The sequence below is a fragment of the Arvicanthis niloticus genome, chromosome 16 (assembly GCF_011762505.2).
Source record: "Arvicanthis niloticus isolate mArvNil1 chromosome 16, mArvNil1.pat.X, whole genome shotgun sequence".
NCBI classification, from domain to species: domain Eukaryota; kingdom Metazoa; phylum Chordata; class Mammalia; order Rodentia; family Muridae; genus Arvicanthis; species Arvicanthis niloticus.
Window position 1 is genome coordinate 46,616,387 of NC_047673.1, and position 21,316 is coordinate 46,637,702.

The 21,316-nt window shown below is 34.7% G+C and overlaps 1 protein-coding gene across 2 annotated transcripts in view; it reads left to right on the plus strand.

Moving 5' to 3' along the window:
* Positions 1–21,316, plus strand: part of Glra3 (glycine receptor alpha 3) — a 164,234-nt gene that overhangs the window by 89,936 nt on the left and 52,982 nt on the right. For both annotated transcript variants that reach the window (XM_034520708.2, XM_034520709.2), the window contains exon 5: positions 15,166–15,248. In XM_034520708.2, the coding sequence (XP_034376599.1) occupies positions 15,166–15,248 (83 nt within the window). The remainder of the gene's footprint in view (positions 1–15,165; positions 15,249–21,316) is intronic.

Here is a 21,316-nt window from a genome sequence, read left to right on the forward strand (position 1 = left end):
AGTACTTCCTATATAAAAGAATAGCTCCATGGGGAGCCCTTTCTGAGCAAAAAAAGATCTAAAATCTTTTGGGAAATTGTTAAAATAATCAGAAAGCAAGAGTTTAACCACTGGGTAATTGTGTCACAAAAAAAATTTCCTATTCTACCTAAATACAAATAACAGCTTTGGACATAATGCATATAACCAACTAAAAGACATACTCAGAGATGCATGAAGCAGACAAACTCTCCATAGACTCTGAAGTCTAAGAACCATGCAACATTAATGATTCCTGACCTTTTTTGGACTTACATATCCCACACTTAGAAATGAAGAAGCTGCCAACACAGAATCACCAATAGGTGCTGACAAAATAAGTCACAGCCAAAGCTTATTTTCTCTAGCTAGTCTAGGTTGGAAAGCAGCATCCTAGGAAGAAAAAAAAAAAAAACTTAACCAATTTCAACAGTCCAGCCAAAGAGTGAACAACACTGAGAACACAAAATGTGACACTGCCTCAGGTTATCTTAAAGCCCACATGCCCAGCATGTGAGCTGAGGCTTCCAATCTTGAAAAACAATGAGTTATCCTATTTTGTAAGTACAGTCAGTGTCTGAAAAAAGGAGTCAGGTCAACATTTAATTCCCCAGCCTGTGATTACCTTCCCAGACTAAAACATTATGAAAGATTTCAATATAGAACTAAATTCCCCCATCCAAAAATCAAATCTTTCCTCTGTGTTTATGTAGTATCAGATAAGTTTAATTGAAACTCAAGATGGGCAAATCACTGTTTAGTAATAAAGCTACTCTATTCATGGTGTCAGTGGGAGTAACTAAGACTATTCACTCACAGGTCAATATGATATTGGCTAGAAAATCTTGAGTTTTTTACTTGCCATTGGAAGTAATCAAGTAGCAACATTTCCTGTTGTTTGGTAGAGCAGTGTCAGAGTAATACAGTTGAAACAGAAAGTTAAAATGAGATTGAGAGTACAACAAAATAATATAACTACACCTATACTTTAGTCAAAATTCATTTATTATATAAAACACCAGAAAAGTCACATATGAGAAGAAAAAAGAATTAATGCCAAAAATCAATATGGCAAGCACACTAAATATTAGATGAGCTTTAGCCATGATAAATTTTTTTAATGAGCAAAGTATTAACTTAGCTTAAATAAAAAATGTAAAACATCAGCAAAGAAGTATACCTTTAGCATTGAAAACACAATATTCTTCAAAAGTGAAAAGGAAATGGGAGATTCTATGTATGAAAGAAGCTGTAGGAATTTATTAGAAGTAAATTTATTCTAAAAGTCTAGCTAAGAAAGTTTTCTAGCAGAAAGAAATAGTAAAAACAAAAAAGGGCAAGGTGTAAATGTATCTTTTATTTGGCTGATGTAGTTGTTGTTTCAGAGGCTTAATGCTGAATAAGCTAACCCTTTCTAGTTATTTCTGAGCTCTGGCTGGCTGGTTTAAATCAATTGTTCTGGCTGAAACTTCTTTCCAAGTTGACTGATTCAAACTGGTTTCTCTCAGCTTCTGATTGAATTGCTCTGCTTGGCTTCAAACTAACTCTGGCCATATATTTTAATCTTCTAAATTCTTCTCATTCTCTGGCTCATTGTGTCTTCACCTGTGTCTAGCTTGTTCTCTCTAGCTGTCTCTGTAAAACTATAAAAACTGCCTCGAACTCCAGGAACTGAACTGCCAATAACTACACTCCACTTTACTGCCTTTCAATGTACTGACTCAACTGAATAGGAGATCTTCATGCCTCTGTCTCCTGAGTGCTCAGATTAAAGGCATGTACCATCACACATGGAACTAAGCCTTTCTTTACCTAAAACTTGCCCTATATCATGCTGGCCTTGAACTCAGAGATCTGCTTGCTTCTGTCTCCTGGGATTAAAGGAGTCATGTCTGTATTCCATGCAGATCACATAGACCTAGAAGGTCTTTAAATGTGATCCCTTCCCAGAGCAGAAAATTGCTGGATTAAAATTCCTCTACAACAATGAAATTTTAGAAAACAAACTAAACAGCAAAAAAGTTAATACAATAGTTTTTTTCCTTCTAATCCTGAGTTTATTAAATTATATTAACAATTTATCTTAAATTATAACTGATGCAGAAAGACAATATAAGTAACAAATGAGACATACATAAAATACATTTTAACAGGTCAATGGTGATTCTCAAATTCAATCAGGTGATTATTTTCATAAAAAAGAGAAATTAATAATGCTGATGATATTTAGTGTTAACTCAGTTGACACAAGATGCTCTGTTTAGACATGATAAGATGGATATGTACCTAAATTTTTGTAATTTATTTCTAGGAATCTAAATTACATACATAATGTGTGTATTAAATTTGCACACAAAGGGACCTCTCATGGCAACAACAACAAAGTAGTGTATATGATTATCAATAAGTTCATTAGTAAATAGTCTGAGATACAGCTCAGCAGTTAAGAGACTTGGCTGCTCCTCCAGATGACCCAGGTGTGATTCTCAATCAACATGTACAGATGACACTCACAGTACTAGACACACATGTGATATACAAATATGCACAGAGGCAAAACACTCATATATATATATATATGTGTGTGTGTGTGTGTGTGTGTGTGTGTGTGTTTGGTGTGTGTATATGTATATGTGTATATATGTATATATATATATATATATATATATATATATGTATATATATGTATATAATTTTTAAAAAAGAATATGGTTGAACCCATAGATTCATACTATTAAATATTTTATTTAAACTAGCCATGGATATATTGAATAGCAGCTGCCTCCAATACATATTTAAGTTTAAATGGTAACATTTTATGTTTATTTTAATTTTTTAAAAAATATATGTATAAGTATAATTTTGTATATAAAATATATATAGTTTAGGGGAATGGATTAGACTTCCATATATGTATATAATTTTTAAAAGGCTATAAATTTGAAAGAGAGCAGACTGAAAATATAAATAGGATACTTTGGATACAGGAAAAGGATATAAATTATGTAATTACATAAATATCTATCAGTAATGTATGTAATACATATATCTGTATATAGGATATATATCATTATATCATTCATATATATAGCTGGGAAGGTGAACAGACTGGTTCAGAGCCTTAGTAGTCATATTAGTCAGTCAGTGCAGCCTACTTGGTGAGTTGTAGGGCAAAAGAAGAAGGAAGTAAAAGAAGGAAAAAGTAATGGAGGATGGTACTTGAAGCCTTGGGAAGAACAAACAACTAAGACTTTGGCCCCCATACAACTGTACTCACAAGTACACATATACTTATAAACAAACACACACATATAAATAAATACCAAATTTAAATAATTAAAAGCAAATTAGCATGATTTATGATTGTGATATTGTTTATTCTAGTAGGATATAACCATTGTAAGATTATCACACAGTAGACTAACCACTTATTTACAGTAAATATGGGGTTATCATTCTACAGCACTGGCAGTTGGATAAAAGTATCTGTATTACATACACTAGATTTCAATAAGATGTACCATATATTAATAGGCTTATTAAAATTCACTCTATAGTATTTATACAATGATCAATCCAGGACACATTTCTTAAAATGTATTCCCACTTTAAGTAAAATGTGACTATGGGTGTAGATCTATGTAAGAACTTTGGAAGGAAACTCATAATTGATTAAAATAACCAACTATAAAAAACAGTGGTAGGATTTATGCAGTAATAAAGAACTATAAATTTTACTCTAAGTAAATTTATGTTATTTGAATTTTAAACAAATAGCTATAGATTACTTAGAAAACAAATACATATAGTATGTGACAGATTCCATTAATTTATTCCTGTCATCCTGACCTCACTGGATTGTAGACTCATGGTAATTTTCAATAACTCCATCATATGGAATACATTTAACAAGTTTAATTCTTCCAGGCTAATTTAAAGCTTGTATTTTTGCTGCTGCTAATGTGGTTCCATGGGACAGTGCTTGCTTGCTATATTAAAATTTCTGAGTGCAATAACCAGAATGTCAAAAATGTACCTTTGTCAATTATAATATTTTTTCCTGATTAATTGTCTATATAGCTTTTTGTGGTAGAGGTTATATTTGCAAATAAACAAAGAAAGAAAGAAAGAAAGAGAGAGAGAGAGAGAGAGAGAGAGAGAGAGAGAGAGAGAGAGAGAAAGGATAAGATGAAGAAGCTGCAGAGCTGGGGAGATGGCTCAGCAAGGTAAGACACTTGATGAACTTGAGTTCAATCCCCAAAATGAAAAGAGATAATGCACTACTGCAAGCAAGCTTTTCTTTACTCATGTGCTATGGACTGTCCATTTACATGTGTATATATGCACACGCAGAAATTAATTAATTAGTTAATCAAAATAAATTAAATTTTCTTTAAAATATAGCACCAGGTAGAATGGATGCATCATTTTTTTCAAAATTCGAGTGTGCAGATTATTTCATTTAACAGAACTGAAATACGGTATGTGTATATGAATCTGTGTGTGTGTATCTCTGGGTGTGCATCTGAGTGTGGTATCTGATTGTTAAATATCTCTACTATGGTTATGTATATTTATTTACATATGAATTTTATTGAAGTTTGTGTTTCTCTGTGTATGTGTGTACATCTGAGTGTGAAATATATACACTATGATTATGTATATTTGGTTACATATAAATTTTATTGGAGTTGGAAAATATTAACATAAAGGACTAAGTTTGGGGATAGCAAGATGGCTCAGTGGGTTGCGGCACATTCCACAATGCCTGAAGACATGAATTTGGTTCCTAGGACCCAATGCTAAGAGAAAAGGACCAACTGTCTTTTTCCTGTGGTCTGGCTTCCACATGTGCACATGACATGCATGGGACCCTCCTCCCATAAATACGCTGAAAGCTAGAAATATGAATTAAACAATAAGAACTAAGCTCGCATAGCATATTCCCACAATAATAAACTGGAGTCATTTTTGTAAGGAAGAACTTTTTATAATAATATAATATCTTGGAAGCTTTAAAACAATGAGGTCTTTCCATTCTGAAGATTCATCTAATACAACAGATGTATTTATTAAGATTACATGAATTTAAGACTGAAACAATTTCTCCAGTTGAAATCCATCATGCTAAAAGTATCATCATTTATTTAAAAGAGAATTCAGTAAATTATCAAGACACTGATACTGTGTTTCTTGTAAATGCTGAAATATTTTGTTTGAAAATAGAGGAAGAAGCTGAATTTGTCTCTTTGTAAATAGTATCATCTATTATAGATAGGTTGTATTTCTTCTAACATGTGGAGAAAAGATTATAGAATGATTTAGAAGTGCATCTTTTATCTTTCAGTATGAATTCAAATAAAACAGAAGTCCTTTTGGTTAACAGTCATTCCTGTATCCTGGATTAAATGATCAAACAAAAAATAATTTTTGTGAGTTGATTTTGGATACCTCACAGGACTTTGAAATCTTCAAATGCTCCAAATCATCAGTTTCTTTGTTAGGAAAAAAACTGTACAAGAAAACAAATCTTGTTCAGTGTGCAAATGGAGCATCTGTGGTGTTTTATGTGAAATCTGGCTTCTCCGGCTGTTTAATGAATGCAGAAGGTCCTGGCAAGTTCAACCAAGTAAAGTTGAGCTGTCATCTGTATTTCCTCTTTAAGTCTCACTGAAACCATTAATTGAACTGAATTTATAAGAGCAATAGTATTGGGACACAGGAAGCTGAAATGAACAGACGGTAAATCAACAACAGACAAGTGCTGAGAGCATCGTCTAAGAAACTGGGAAGTAAGTGTAGTATAAAAACTTGGAGACAGCAGAGCATGAGACAAAGTGGGAGAACAACAGAAGACAGAAAATAATTAAAATCTAACTTAAAGGAATTTTAGGCAAAACAGACTTTAGAAAATGCAGGATAGCAAAGAACTAAAATGAAAAAAAAAAAGGAGAGAAGAAAATAAATATGGATTTTAACTTTTAGGAACACCAGTGAATCCATGTCCTGATTTCCTTACTCAGGCTCTTCAGTCAAGGATAGTTTTTCTTCCCATTAACCATGTATGAAATGATAGTTCCAGGAATAAAAGAATAAAGACTATGATACTATGTACTATCAAGCAGTGGGGAAAGTTAGCTGAAACTTCCATGTAAGTAGAATTAAAGAATGATACACACCCACCCACATGTACACGTATGTGCATGCATACATATGCATACACATACATACCACACACACACACAAACACATACACACATACAAAGGATACACACATATATACAGATAAACACACCACATATACATACACCATACATACATAAACATACATACATTCACAAAAAAACATACACCCATTACACCCACATACACCACACAACACACACATCAGCCACTTACACACACACCACACACATAGACCACACATGTACACTCACATACACACATATACCTACACATTCACACACATTTGCACATATTACATATACACATAACCACATATACACACATACATAATCAGATGACTGTCAGAAGGATGCAAAACTTGAACATCAGTATAGAACTCTAAGTCTGAGTTGAAAGGCAGAACAGACAAAAAGGAAGAATTTTCATTGAAATGCCACAGACAGATGCCCTGCTGTGTTCAATCTTTAAGAACAATTTTGAAGCAGTGAGACAGTAGAATTTAAAGCAGTAGTAAGAATATAAAACTAAAAAAGAAAAAGTTAATGTAAAACACTTATTAATATCAAGAAAAAATAAAAACATTATGTGAGAACAGTAATTATGCAAATTACCAACCTAAACACAAACATTAATCACAGACTCCTAACATATAATTGTTTAATATTTGTCTAACTATAAGTAAGTCTGTGGATTGGTGTGAAGTTAAGTATGCATAGATTATAAGATTTTTAAAAAATCCTTGTATATCCTTTATAGGATATTAAACAATTTCAACTATTAAATACTACGTATAATCATTTTATAATAGCATGTTATATACTAACATAAATATTATACACACAGCAGAAAAGTCTACCACTGAGGAAATAGAACTGAGAAAGGATATGTATATGTATGTATATATATATATATATATATATATATATATATATATATATATATATATATTACATTGAGCCAATGGCCTGCAGAAGTCAGAAGGATGTTCCAGATGTCTGGAGTTATGAATAGCTACAAGGTATCATGTTGGTTCTGGAAATCAAACCCAGGACCTCTAAAAAAGTAACAAGTGATTTTAATCACTGACCCAACTCTTCAGCCTTAGTAGGATTATAGTTTTGTTTTGTTTTGTTTTTTAGTTTAATAATTTATGGAGCTATTTGAAATTTTAAATCATATATTTGGATTTCACTAAAAAACACTTAAGTAAATTGCTTTTTAGATGAAGAGTTTGGAGTCAGACATTTGCCTCAAGATTAAGTTTCAAATTTTATTTTTATCCTGCTTATAAAACCAACCTTTCACTGTTTTATTGTTGCTGAAAACACAAAATTCCTGAGTTGGAAATAATGGATTATATTATTATGGGGAAGCAAACAGCAAGGATACTTCTCACATCTCCCCAACACTCCTTGGACCAATGCAGTGGCTTCAGGTGAATAAAAATGCACAGACAGTTGTATGACGACTCTGGAAGAGAGAGCTTGGAGAACACACTGTTTCTAGATCAAACTGCAAACAAGCCTTCTCTTTTTCCAAGTAAACAATATAATCCCATTTCAGAATATTTGCAGTGTCTAATCCTTAGATGTGGTGCAGGTAAAATGCTGGCTGGGCTCTTAGTCTTAGTATGCTCAGCAAGACAAATGGAGAGAACAGGAGGCACAGTAAAGACTAAATACATCTTCCAGTCCTCATTTGTTTTTTTATTGAATATTTTATTTATTTACAATACAGATGTCATCCCCTTTCCACATTTCCCCTCCCTAGAACCCCCATCCCATCCCCCTTCCTCCTTTATGCTTTTATACCATTTTAATTACATGCATGTATTAAGGTCAGTTCTAGGTTGAGGGTCTAGCAATACAATAGATAGTCAAGGAACAAGTAAGACAATAAACACAAATAGTCAAAGAAAAAGCAAGGCATTAAATCCAATTATGTGAACACTCCCTCCATGATAACTGTTCCTAAGAGCTTATCAGAATGACCAAAGTATCTGAGCCTACTTCCCTGTCCTATCACACAGTCATTTTCATGTCTGAAGCCTACTTCCTTGTTCTATCCTAAAATTTAGAATCCTGTCTGAAATTACTTCTTTGTTCTAGTCTAAGATTTATATTCCTACCTGAAATTACTTCTTTGTTCTAGCCTATAGTCTGATTACTGCCTGAAGCCTACTTCCTTGTCCTTGGCCAATGTCAAATTCTTGCCAAGCAGCCCATTTCTTTGTCTTTGGCCCATGTCAGATTCTTGCTAAGCAGCCCCAAAAGCTCACCGCCTCTCCTCCTTTTTTATTTCACTAACAAGACTGAGCCTGTCTTAGGTTGTTCTAACACCAGCCCTCATTTGTACTGTACTGATTACTAGCTGTGATTTGAGACAAGGCTCTTTTCTTCTAAAATGATAATTAATAATAATTATAATAGTAATAATGCATAATGATAATACTGACCGTCATTTTCTTCTGTATATGAAAACAATAATACTAACTAAATTAAGCTAAAATAATGAATGTGAAACACATAGCATGGTTTCAGATATATAATAGGCACTAAAGTTTTACTTTTATTTTTTGAAAACATAAAACAAAACAAGATGACAAAACATAAATATGGTGTTTCACAAAGTCCACTGATCAATACTGAACACTTTCAGAAGGTCCTATGTAAACCTCAGCCTTATGACTGTAAACTGGAGTAACAATATCCTCATCACAAATTAGAAATCACAACAGAACCAGTTAAGTATTAAATACTGGTTACTTTAATAGCACACAGACCACATTGTGTCTGATACTGCAGAAGCCTCCCTTTCAAATCAAATAATGAGAATATTTATTTCAGGAGTATTACACACAATTCAGAGATCATAATTTAAACTTTTATTTGAGGTAAGTAAAATTTTCAAAATATTATCAGATCTTACTACAAAAGCCTACATTCAACAAAACTTGAATCTAGATGAAAAGGATTTTCTACACAGATACCATGTAGAAAAGTTAAATCAAAATTAGGTAAATGATCTAAATAGTCCCATAACCCCTAAGGAAATAGAAGCACTCATTAAGAACCACCTCCCCCACAGGGCCAGAAGGATTCAGTGCAGAATTCTATGAGACCTTCAAAAAAGAGTTGGTACACTACTCCTTAATCTACTCCACAAAATAGAAACAGAAGGAACACTACCTAAGTAGTTCTATGAAACCACAGGTACTCTGATATTTAAACAAAACACAAACCTAACAAAGAAAGAGAACTTAAGACCTATTTTATTTATAAATATCAATGAAAAATGCTCAATAAAATTCTCACAACCTGAATTCAAGAACACATCAAAATGATCATTCACAATGATCAAGTAGGCTTCATCCCAGGGATGGTTCAATATAAGGAAATCCATCATGCAATCCTCTATAAAAACAAATACAAGAAAAAAAAAAAAACCACATGATCATCTTATTAGATGCTGAAAAAGCATTTGACAAAACCCAACACACCTTCGTGTTAAAAGCGTTGGAGAGATCACGAATTCAAGGCACATACTTAAACATAATAAAAGCATTGTAGAGCAAACCAACAGCCAACATAAAACTAAATAGAGAGAAACTTGAAGCAATCCCACTAAAATCATTGACAAAACAAGGCTGCCTATTCTCTCCTATTCATTCAATAGAGTACTCAAAGTTCTACCTAGAGCAATTAGACAACAAGGGGGTCAAAGGGATACAAATTGGAAAGGAAGAAGTTAAGGTATCACTTTTTGCAGATGATATGATATATACATAAGTGACTACAAGAATTCTATCAAAGAACTCCTGCAGCTGATAAACACTTCAGTAAAATGGCTTAATATAAAGTTAAATAAAGGAAAATTAGTAATACAAAGGATAAACAGACTGAGAAAGATATTAGGAAGCCAAACTCCTCACAATAGTCAAAAATAATATAAAATACCTTGGTGTGACTCTAACCAAGCAAGTGAAAGATCTGTATGACAAGAATTTAAGTCCCTGAAGAAAGAAGTCAAAGAAGACCTCAGAAGATGAAAAGATATCTTATGCACATGGATCTATAAAATTAACCTAGTAAAAATGGAAATCTTACCAAAAGCAATTTACAGATTCAATACAATCCCCATAAAAATTCCAACTCAATTCTTTACAGAAATAGAAAGAGCAATTCTCAAGTTCATCTAAAATAACAAATACTATTCTCAACAATAAGAAAACTTCAGGGGGAGTGACCATGTCTGACCTCAAACTCTACTAAAGAGCAATAGTGATTAAAAACTGAATGTTATTGGTACTGAGACAGACAGGTTGATCAATGGAATAAAACTGAAGACCCCCAAATAAACCCATATACCTATGGTCACTTGATCTTTGACAAAGAAGCCAAAACCATCCAGTGGGGGGGGAAAAAAAAAGAGAGCATCTTCAACAAATGATATTAGTATAACTTGTTTTCTGAATGTAGAAAAATGCAAAATGATCCATTTCATCTTCTTGTATAAAGCTCAAGTCAAAGTGGATCAAGAACCTCCACATAAAACCTGATGCACCGAATCTAATAGAAGAGAAAGTGGGAAATAGTGTCAAACACATTGACACAGGGGAAATTTTCCTGAACAGAACACCAATGGCTCAGGCCCTAAGATCAACAATTGACAAATGGGACCTCATAAAATTGAAAAGCTTCTGTAAGGCAAAGGACACTATAAATAGGACAAATCAGCAACCTACAGATTAGAAAAAATCTTTACTAACACTACATCTGATAGAGGGCTAATATCCAAAATATACAAACAACTCAAGAAGTTAGACTCTAGAAAACCAAATAGTCCAATTTTAAAAATGGGGTATAGAGCTAAGCAGAGAATTCTCAACTGAGGAATCTTGAATGGCCAAGAAGCAGCTAAAATAATATTCAACATCTTTAGTCATCAGGGAAATGCAAACCAATACTACCCTAAGATTCCACTTTACACCAATCAGAACTGCTAAGATAAAAAAACTCAAGTGACAGCAAATGCTGATAAGGATATGGAGAAAGAGGAACACTCCTTCATTGCTGGTCAGTTTGCAAACTGGTACAACCACTTTGGAAATCTATTTCAGGCAAATAGATGGAACCTGAAAATAGCATCCTGAGTACAGTAAACCAGTACCAAAGGACATATATGGCATGTACTCACTGATAAGTGGATATAACCAAAAAATTCAGAATACCTATGATACAATTCACAGACCATATGAAGCATAACAAGAAGGAAGGCCCAAATGTGAATGTTTCAATCCCACTTAAAAGGGAGAAACAAAATAGTCACTGGAGGAAGAGGGAGGGAGGATCCTGGTTGGGAAAGGGAAGAGAGAAGAAAAAAAGGGGGACAGAATCAGGTATGGGGGAGACAGGATAAAAGCCCAGAGGGCCAGGAGAATGAATACAAGTATACAACATTGTGGGGTGGGGAAGGAGGGAAACTGCTAGAAAGTCACAGACACCAAGGATGTAGAAGACTCCCAGGACCCAATAGAGATGACACTAGCTGAATTGGCCATCAAAGAGAAGAAAGAACATGAAGAGACCACTTCCAGTAGATAGACATGGCCCCAGTTGAGAGTTGGGGCCACCCACCAATCTCAAAAATTTTAACCCAGAATTGTTACTGTCTAACAAAAATGCAGGGACAAAAATGGAGCAGACACTGAAGGAAAGGCTATCCAGAGACCACCCACCAACCTTGGGATCTATCCCATCTGCAGACATAAAACCCCAATACTATTGCTAATGCCAAGATGTGCTTGCAGACAGGAGCCTAGTATAACTATCATCTGAAAGGCTCTGCCAGCACCTGACTAGGGCAGATGCAGATACTCACAGGCAACCAACTGGACTAAGCCTGGGGACCCCTATCGAAGAGTTAGGGGAAACTGAAGGGGCTGACAGAGACTTTAACCCCATAGAAAGAACAGCAGTATCAACTAATTGGACCCCTCAGAGTTCCTAGAAACTAAGCCACCAACCAAAGAGCATACATGGGCTTGTCTGTGGCCCCTGCTACATATGTAACAGAGGACTGCCTTGTCTGGCCACTATGGGAGAAGATGTACCTGTTTTGTGGAGGCTTGATGCCCCCAAAAAAGGGGATGCTAGAGTGGTGAGGTAAGAGTCGATGTGTGAGGGGCTCGGGGAGCACCCTCATAGAGGCAAAGGGGATGGGGTTAGGGTGGTGGGGTTGTCGAGTGGGGACTGGGAAGAAGGATGACATTTGAAATATAAATAAATAAAATAATAAAAATAAGTGACATAAATATTTTAGTGTGGGATTGAGGAAACTCTTTCAAAACCCCTTAGGTCATTGAGGAAGAAACATTGTCTTTATGTTATCAACTTACAAAATATTGGGCAATATTGTAATATGTATTTGAGCACAAAAATGTTACTATGCTCAATACATTTATGTTACACCAATAAAATGATACACCAATAGAAACATAAGCACACTTCTTTTGATCCAAGAAAGCAGTGATAAAGTCAGAAAAAAAATGTTTAATTTCAAATAGACATCGGGAGAGACACAGAACTATAAGTAATGCTGTTTTAAAAATGGATAATAATTAAATTTTAATGAGGCCAATGATTTTCAAAGATGAGTCAGCCTTTTGAAAATCATCACTGTTTCACTAAGCCAAGATTTCATAGGGTGAGGAAGAAGTGCTATATCCTGTTTACGTATCTCTTCTCAGAAAGAGAACTTGGTGTTCTCCTTAAACAAGGAGTTATTCATCTCCAAAACAGAATATGAGTCATTGCTTCTTTGCCTGGTCTACCTTTGATGTGGTCAGATCACATCTTTATTTTACATGTAATATCTGGATAAACAAACACTCTGTATTACAAGTAGTAGACATTTGTTGGTCAATCCGTGTTTTGATTAATCAATAATGTTTACATTAAACAAAAAACCGAGGAAAACAAACTGATTTTTATAGGAATGATTTACAACAAGTTTTCTGCAAATTATTTTGCTTTGCCAAAGAATTCCTTTGAACTTGTTGTTGTTGGGATTATGCAGCGGTTCCCACTTCAAGCAGAGAAATAGCCAGGATATGAATTTGACAACACATGCACTGTGAGAGTGAGTAAAAGACTCTGAGGACGGTTTGATCAGAGCATTCTGCAAGTCAGTGTAGGAAACTGGCTGGCAATAGCCTTGGATATTTGGAGAATGAATGCCTGTGAATTTCTGAATGTGCATGTCTATTCCCTGCTGATAAACTATTTCACAAGGCAGGGAACATTGTGTCCATCTAGTTTTAAAATTGCAGTTTTGAAGAGAGAATACTATTATTTAGTATCACTTAACCTAGCTAAGCCAGGAAAAAAAAAAACCTGCTTTGGCGTATGGAGCATTCTGATTATTGTAGTGTGCTAAGGAATGAATTACCCAAGAATCCTTCTGAGACTCTTAAAAATCCATGAGCCTATCCATTTATGACTCCCAAATTCTGCTAATTAGACCTATGTCAGCAAAATATTCACTGGATATGGTACATTATTGTTACTTTATGTCTATGCTTTACATTTAAAAATCCATTTTAAAGAATATAGTTATATTGCTAGTCATTTTTTGTTAATGTATATATAAATAATTCTCACATGAACTTTAATTAATTCATCTTTGTTCCCACACACTAGAATTTTGAGAAAGGGAATGTGGAGAGTTAATATTCAGTCGTTAAATTTTAGTAACCATTCAGTATTCCCTATATATCCAGTACTTTTCTAAGGGAATTCCACAGAATGATCCAGGATTCCTCCCCTTAACTCTCCAGTAAGCATCATTGACATCTTCAGGTATAAAAGATAAGAAAACTGTTGTTTAGGGAGGTTAGAGTAACATGCCCCTGTTCACAAGCTCAGGTAAACTAACCACTTAGCAAGCTCACTAGTGCAATGTGCTTCAGTAAGGAAATGAATATAAACCTGGCTGAGTGGGGTTTCTCAGAAAAGAACTTTGAAGAACACTGACCATGTGTCTGGATCACGTTCTCTCTCACTTTTATAAAATACAAGGTCTTGGTAAAAATGAAAAATATATAAGTAATATAATATATATATATGTATGTATTTCATTACATTATATAATATATATGAATATATGTACATGTATATGTGTACAGCATACATTTTTGCAATCTGCTTTTAATAAGTGTTCAACATCTCTTCTAGTCTACCACTCAACAGAGGTAGGTGAAGAGAAAAGTTATTAGGATACTAATATTAGAATACTATTATTAGGATAAATTTATTAGGATACTATATTAAATACTAGAGAACCATTTCCTGACTCTGACAGGGACTTGTAGAATGCTCAAGCTAGAATAGGATCCATTGCTTACTCTGCAAGCAAACACTGAAATTCTTCTGATATCCTGTGTTCAATGCCTCTCTATCCACTGACAACTTCTCAGAGAAAGCTGCAAAAATACCAAGAACTGTCTGTCATATAGGATTATTTCTCTATATTCTATCTCTCCACGTTTAGAACTTCACTTTCCTGTATATACTGTCCTCTTAAATGACAGTAATATGATATTTAAATGAAATGCATCATTTCACATCTTGGTAATTGTATAGAATCTACATTCATAGTTATCTTTTGGGAATCACTTTTGGAAAGAAATGCTTATTCAAGGTATCTCTATGGTAAGAAAGGAAACAAACAAATAAGTGCAGCAGACTATTTAGAGGTATGATGATACTTCAACATCTCTCCCACCAAAATAAATATACTTACTTATAAATATATACCTATTTCAGAATAAATACCATCCGTAACTTGAAGAAATTTTCATTTGCACAGTTTTAGTTTCTATCAACACGAGAATTTCTACACAGGGGAAGATGCATGTGTCAGTATGAATTACCATTTAAAGAATCCCTTTTATCCTTTCAGGTTAACATTAACACTCTCCTGTCCAATGGATCTCAAGAATTTCCCAATGGATGTACAAACATGCATAATGCAACTTGAAAGCTGTAAGTAAGAGTGACTTTTTCTGAGCATTTTTAAGTGTAGGAGATGTAAGTCTTTAGTGGCTAGATCATATAATTTATTTTATGATTTTCTGGGTACATGTTTATTGAGAAACAAAAATAAAATGGGCACATCTTTGAATATGACCTGGCATCTATATTTGCTGAAAACTTGCAATGGTCCAAACATTTTCTGCATGTAACCACAGATGCAATAAAAATGTTTTTATTCCCATGTTTTTATTCCCATGTTTTTGGATATAAAAATCATCCCTTAGAGTGTCTGGGTAATGTTCGAAAAATTAGAGCCAATGGAAAATGCCTGCCTGCCTCCTTACCTGAGACTATTCTATGAGATTCAGTGTTTGGCATTTTAGCTGAATATGTTGTGTGGGTCACATCAGAAGAAAAGAACTTTAAATGTATTGAGACTAACTGAAGCTTTCAAGTTTCCTTCATAAGCCTTTCTGATAAATGAATATCATTGATTAACACTAACATAAAACAAAGTATCAGAAGCATGTTTCATAAAATGCTTTTGAAATAATATAAGTGGTATAATATTAGACAAATGATAAATATATACATAATAATTAGTATATAAACAGTAAAATGCTTTAAAACGTTTATTCAAAGGAAGATATAAATATAGACATAGACATAGATATATAGATATATAGATATATAGATGTATAGATATATAGATTGCATATAGATATATAGATGATATATAGATATATAGATAGAATAGATAGATAGATAGATAGATAGATAGATGATATATAGATACATAGATATATAGATATATAGATATATAGATATATAGGTATTCTATTTAAACCTCTATCCAGAGGAAAATTGGAAAATTTATCTGCAGAGTTCAGGGTCTGACAGGCAAGGCTTGTAGTAAGGTAGACTAGTCACTAGATGGCGTGCAAAACTCGTGGGGGAACATGGCCCAACCCTCTATCCCCACCCTGCACTGTTTTTCTTGAGGGCTTATAAATATTTATTTCTCTAATAATAATTCTTGTCTTTAAATTGTAAATGGTTTACTCTGTGTCTCTTAAGTATTAAAGCCAGGCATGGATAAAATGAAAACATCAGTAAAGGAAAAGCAAGGCAATCTAAAGTTGGGATATTTAGATGTTTTGTGGAGGAGTAAGGAAGGAAAACTGCCTAGCAGTGTATTCTTTGAACTTTGTACAACAAAGAAGAGAAACTTTCGGACAGTTAACTGTGTATCTTGATCAATAGAGGATGTAGAGAAACTAAGTATATTTTTCTTTCAGTAAATTCATCTGATTTCTTGAGCCAAAATTCATAAAGTTTTAATAATGTATCTTATTAAAAATAATTATAAAATAATTATCTGATTTCATAGTTATCTTACAGGAAAAATGTAGGACATATAGAAACATATATATCACTATATCACTGAAACATATATATGAGATATAGAGATAGAGATAGAGATCACTGAAAGCTATTTAGAGGCCAAAGGGGAAATATTCAAACGTTAAGGAACAAAGAAATTATTTGCCAAATGTTTTATATTTACGTGTTACATGTGTGTATATGCATGTGTCTATGTGAACACAAGTGCACATGTATATAAAGATGTGTATAAATGGGGGCCAGACATATCAGGTGTCTCCTTCAGTTGTTTTGCTACTTCATTTACCTACCTTATTTGTTTACTTATCTTTAGATCAGAGTTCACGGACTTGGCTACTATCAAAAAAAAAAAAAAATCCCTAAAAACTCTAGGATTTTTCTTGTCTTGACTTCCCCAGCACTGTGCTTGATTGAAGGCATAGTCAGGTTTTTATGAGTGTTTGAGGATTAAAATCAAGTCATTATATTTGCCTAGCAAACATTTTCATTAGAGAGCCATGTCCTAACACCAAATAACTTCATTATTATTTTACCAATGAACCAAGATTATGCAATACATTTTTATAATACTCATAGAATAGGAATAGAAAATAGGGACAAGGTTGGGCACTGTGGTTCAGAACTGTAGTTTTAAGTATTTGGAAGTCTGACATGTGAGGCTTATATGTCTGACATATGAGGATCATATGTTCAAGGTCAGCCTGAGCTATCTAATGAGCCCTTTGTTTCTAAATGAAAACATAATAGAAGGCTTATGACATCATTCAGTGGTAGAGAGAGCATTTGCTTAGCATACTCAAGAAGGTCCTAGGTTAAAATTCCAATAATCTCCCTCACAAATAAAACAGGAAAAAAAGAAACAAAGAATAACACAATAAAGAATGAATGTGGAAAGGACAATAGTTAATGAAGATGATTAATATTAATGTGGACATGAAAGGTTCTGGGTACTTGGGAATCAGAGCTAAAAAGGGCATAAGGTCATATAAGTAGGATCATGTCATAGACATTAAGAAATAATTGAAAAGTATGAAAAAGGAAGTATTTATAGGACTATTAACAAATGCAATATTAATAAGTTTGTGGTTTGGCATATTCAGATCCACAGCCAAAGACAGAACTGAAATTATATTATTAAAAGTTATGAATTTTGGCTCAAGAAATTAGATGAATTTACTGAAAAAAAAAAAGCAAAATAACTACAAAGAACATGCCCTTAAGGAAACCTCTCATGCATAAGTTGTTAGGATAAAAATTGTAGAAAAGACTTAACATAGATAAATTAAACTTGGCTCTAGCTGCATATGTAGCAAAGGATGGCCTTGTCTGGCATGAATGGGAGTGGAGCCCCTTGGTCCTGTAGAGACACAATGACCCAGAGTAGGGGAATGCTAGGGTGGTGAAGTGGGAGTGGGTGGGTAGCTGGGGGAGCACGCTTATTAAAGCAGGAAGGAAGGGGAAGGAATAAGGGGGTTGTGGGGGGAAAGGGGATAACATTTGAAATGTAAATAAACAAAAATAATCAATAAAAAATAAATAAAATAAAGCTAAAAAACGAGGCTGTAGAGTTCGGCAACTATATTGAATGAAATTTTAAAAAACAGATCAGTATCGTTGTCAACAGTGACAACTGTAATTGGAATAATGAGGATAAAAAAATTAAATTCTAAACACCTTAAAAATCAAAAAATTAGATGATAAGAAAATAGGAACGAAGAGCGAAGTCCAGCAGTCTATGAATAGTAGCTGAGGAAGAGAGGCAAATGAAGAACACAGCATTGAAGAGCTCAGAGCAAAGGCAATTGTGGTCCACTGTTTGGCTGTGCGTGTCTACATCTGTCTGAATCAGCTGCCTCTCAGAGGGCAGCATGCTCTTGTCTGCATGCTTAACAGAGTATTCTTAATAATGCTAAGGATTGGTACTTGCCCATAGGTGGGTCTCGAGTTGGGTCAGTTATTGGCTGGCGGTTTGCTCAGTCTCTGCTCCCTTTTCTCTGCCTGCATTACCTGTAGACAGGGTAAATTTTGGGTTGAAAGTATTATGGGTTGGTGGTGTCTCCAATGAGTTTTCTTTCTGGATACAGGAGGTGACCTCTTCAGGTTCCATATCCCCTATGTACCGAATCACAGATTAGGTTATCCCAGGTTATTCTTGGGCACGTCCCTTATCCCAGGTCTCTGCCTCCTAGAATGCCCCCCACCTCCTCACCCCCATCAGCTGCAGATTTCCATTCATTTTCATGACCATCTTAGCCACCTCTCCTATCCTTCCCAACACCTGATCCTGAATCTCCCATTCCCCCTCCCAATTCTCTCCCACCATCTGTCTCTTATGACTATTTTATTCTCCCTTCTAAATAAAATTCAAGCTTCTTCACTTGGGCCATTTTTCTTGTTTAGCTTCCTTGGGTCTGTGGAGTGTAACACTGTACCTGTATTTTATGGCTAATACCCATTTATACATGAGTACATACCTTGGAGGATTTGGTTACCTCACTCAGGATGATATTCTCAAGTTCCATCCATTTGCCTACAAACTTGATGTCTTGGTTTTAAGAATAGGAGAAAAGGGACAGGAACTCCACAGGAAGACCAACAGAGTCAACTAACATGGACCCTTGGGCCCAGTCCTCCCTGCTCATATCTAGCTGATGTGCAGCTTGGGTCCTGAACAACTGGAATTGAGGCTATCTCAAAAGACTGTATGTGGAATATATTCTACTAGCTGGGCTGCCTTGTCTGGCCTCAGTGGGAGAGGAAGCACCTAGCCTCTCAGAGACTTGAAGTATCAGGGTAGGGGGGATAACAGGGGTTCCTCACATGCTAAGAGGAGAAGGAGAGTGGGGAGGAGAGAAGGATTGTGGGAGGGAGTGAGTGGAAGTAGAGCAGCGAATGGGAGGTAAAGTGAATAAGAGAAAAAACAAAAACAAAAACCCAGCAACTGAGGTTATATATGCACAAGACCTGAACAAGATCAAGACAGTTAAAAGAAGGGCCAGAAAGGTTCTACTCATAGCTGGAGAGTTCTTAGTCCTTGGGGGCTTCTATGAGAACAACAGATAGTCAACAATTGTTTAAAGTGTAATCTCTAGTAGGTTGTCTATGCCTCAGTGGCTGACTGCATATTTTTACACATATGGGTAGCAATAACTCCACTCAGTGGATTGATAATGTTAAAAGAAAAACCATGAAATTGACAGAGAAATGTGTTTAATGCCCTAGGAGAAATGGGAAGAAAAGTAGGGGAGACTCAAGATACATTATATACACTATAAAAATTTTAAGCACTAAATATTAAAAGTGATAAGGAAAGTTCATCAGGACTATTTGATGGGATCCAAATGCTGGCACTTAGGGTCTTTCATGTATCTGACTTCTGCAGAATGTTTCCAGGGAAATCTAAAGTTGAATACATGAAAAAAAAAAAAAAAAAAAAAAAAAGCCTCTTGATGCTTCTCTCTTTCTCCTTCATTGCTGTATGGGAATGAATGTCCCGCCTCAAGTGGTCCTTTAGCATGGGTCATTGAACACTGCCTTCCCGCTTGATAGAAACTGCTTTTATTCATATTGAAAGCACCATTTGTTAAGCTTCCTTAAGAAATGCTGTGAGAATCTTGCACAAAGATGATGCTTCTAAGAACGGAACTGACAGTAGAAAAAAATACCCAGATGTTATACTTTGAGAAAACGAGAAATAATCCCACATGTTTCAAAATATGTACTTATGGCTTGGTTCTAAAACTAGATATCATTCACAGTGTAGAAGGAAAGAAGTGTTTAAGAAGGAAGAATCCACAAGCAACTCAATAGATAGGAACCCTCTGAGGTAGTGATGTGACTGAGAGTGTGTTCGTGAAGAACAATCAAAGAAAACACACACATACACAAACAAATGCCCCAAAACAACAATGACAAAAAAGAGTAACTCATGAGTGAGAATAAAAAAAGAAAGAAAGGAGAATATTAGAATGAAACAAACTTTTAAATATAAAATAAAATCTGTGAATCATGTCAAAAAACAAAGATAATCATAAATTTACATATTGTTAGATTTACATATTGCCTTAGTTAAGGTTGTACTGCTGTGAACAGACACCATGACCAAGGCAACTCTTATAAGAACAACATTTAATTGGGATTGGCTTACAGGTTCAGAGGTTCAGTCCATTATAAACAAGGCAGGAACACAACAGCATCCAGGCAGGCATGGTGCAGAAGGAGCTGAGAGTTCTACATCTTCATCTGAAGGATGCTAACAGAATATTGACTTCCAGGCAGCTAGGAGAAGAGCACTAAAACCCATGCCCAAGTGACACACCTACAGCAAGGCCAGACTTCCAAATAGTGCCAATCCCTGGGCCAAGCATATTCAAACCATTATACACATTGAAGATAAATTTAATTAATGAAAGTAATGAAAAAGTGTGCTCTAAACTCTAAAACTATTTGTTAAACAAGCATTAAGAATGAACCAAATGGTATCCATTTTAAGGTGCCATGCCAAATGCAATTGAGAGGACAAAATTAAGTAATCTACACTCAAGAAATAAATCTACATGGAATGTTCAGACCTGCCTGCCTATGTACCTTCCTGTCAGCCTGTGGGTCTGCCTGCCTGCCAGTCTGTCATTCTGTCTGTGTTTGTCTGTCTATCTATTTGCCTAGTTATTCAG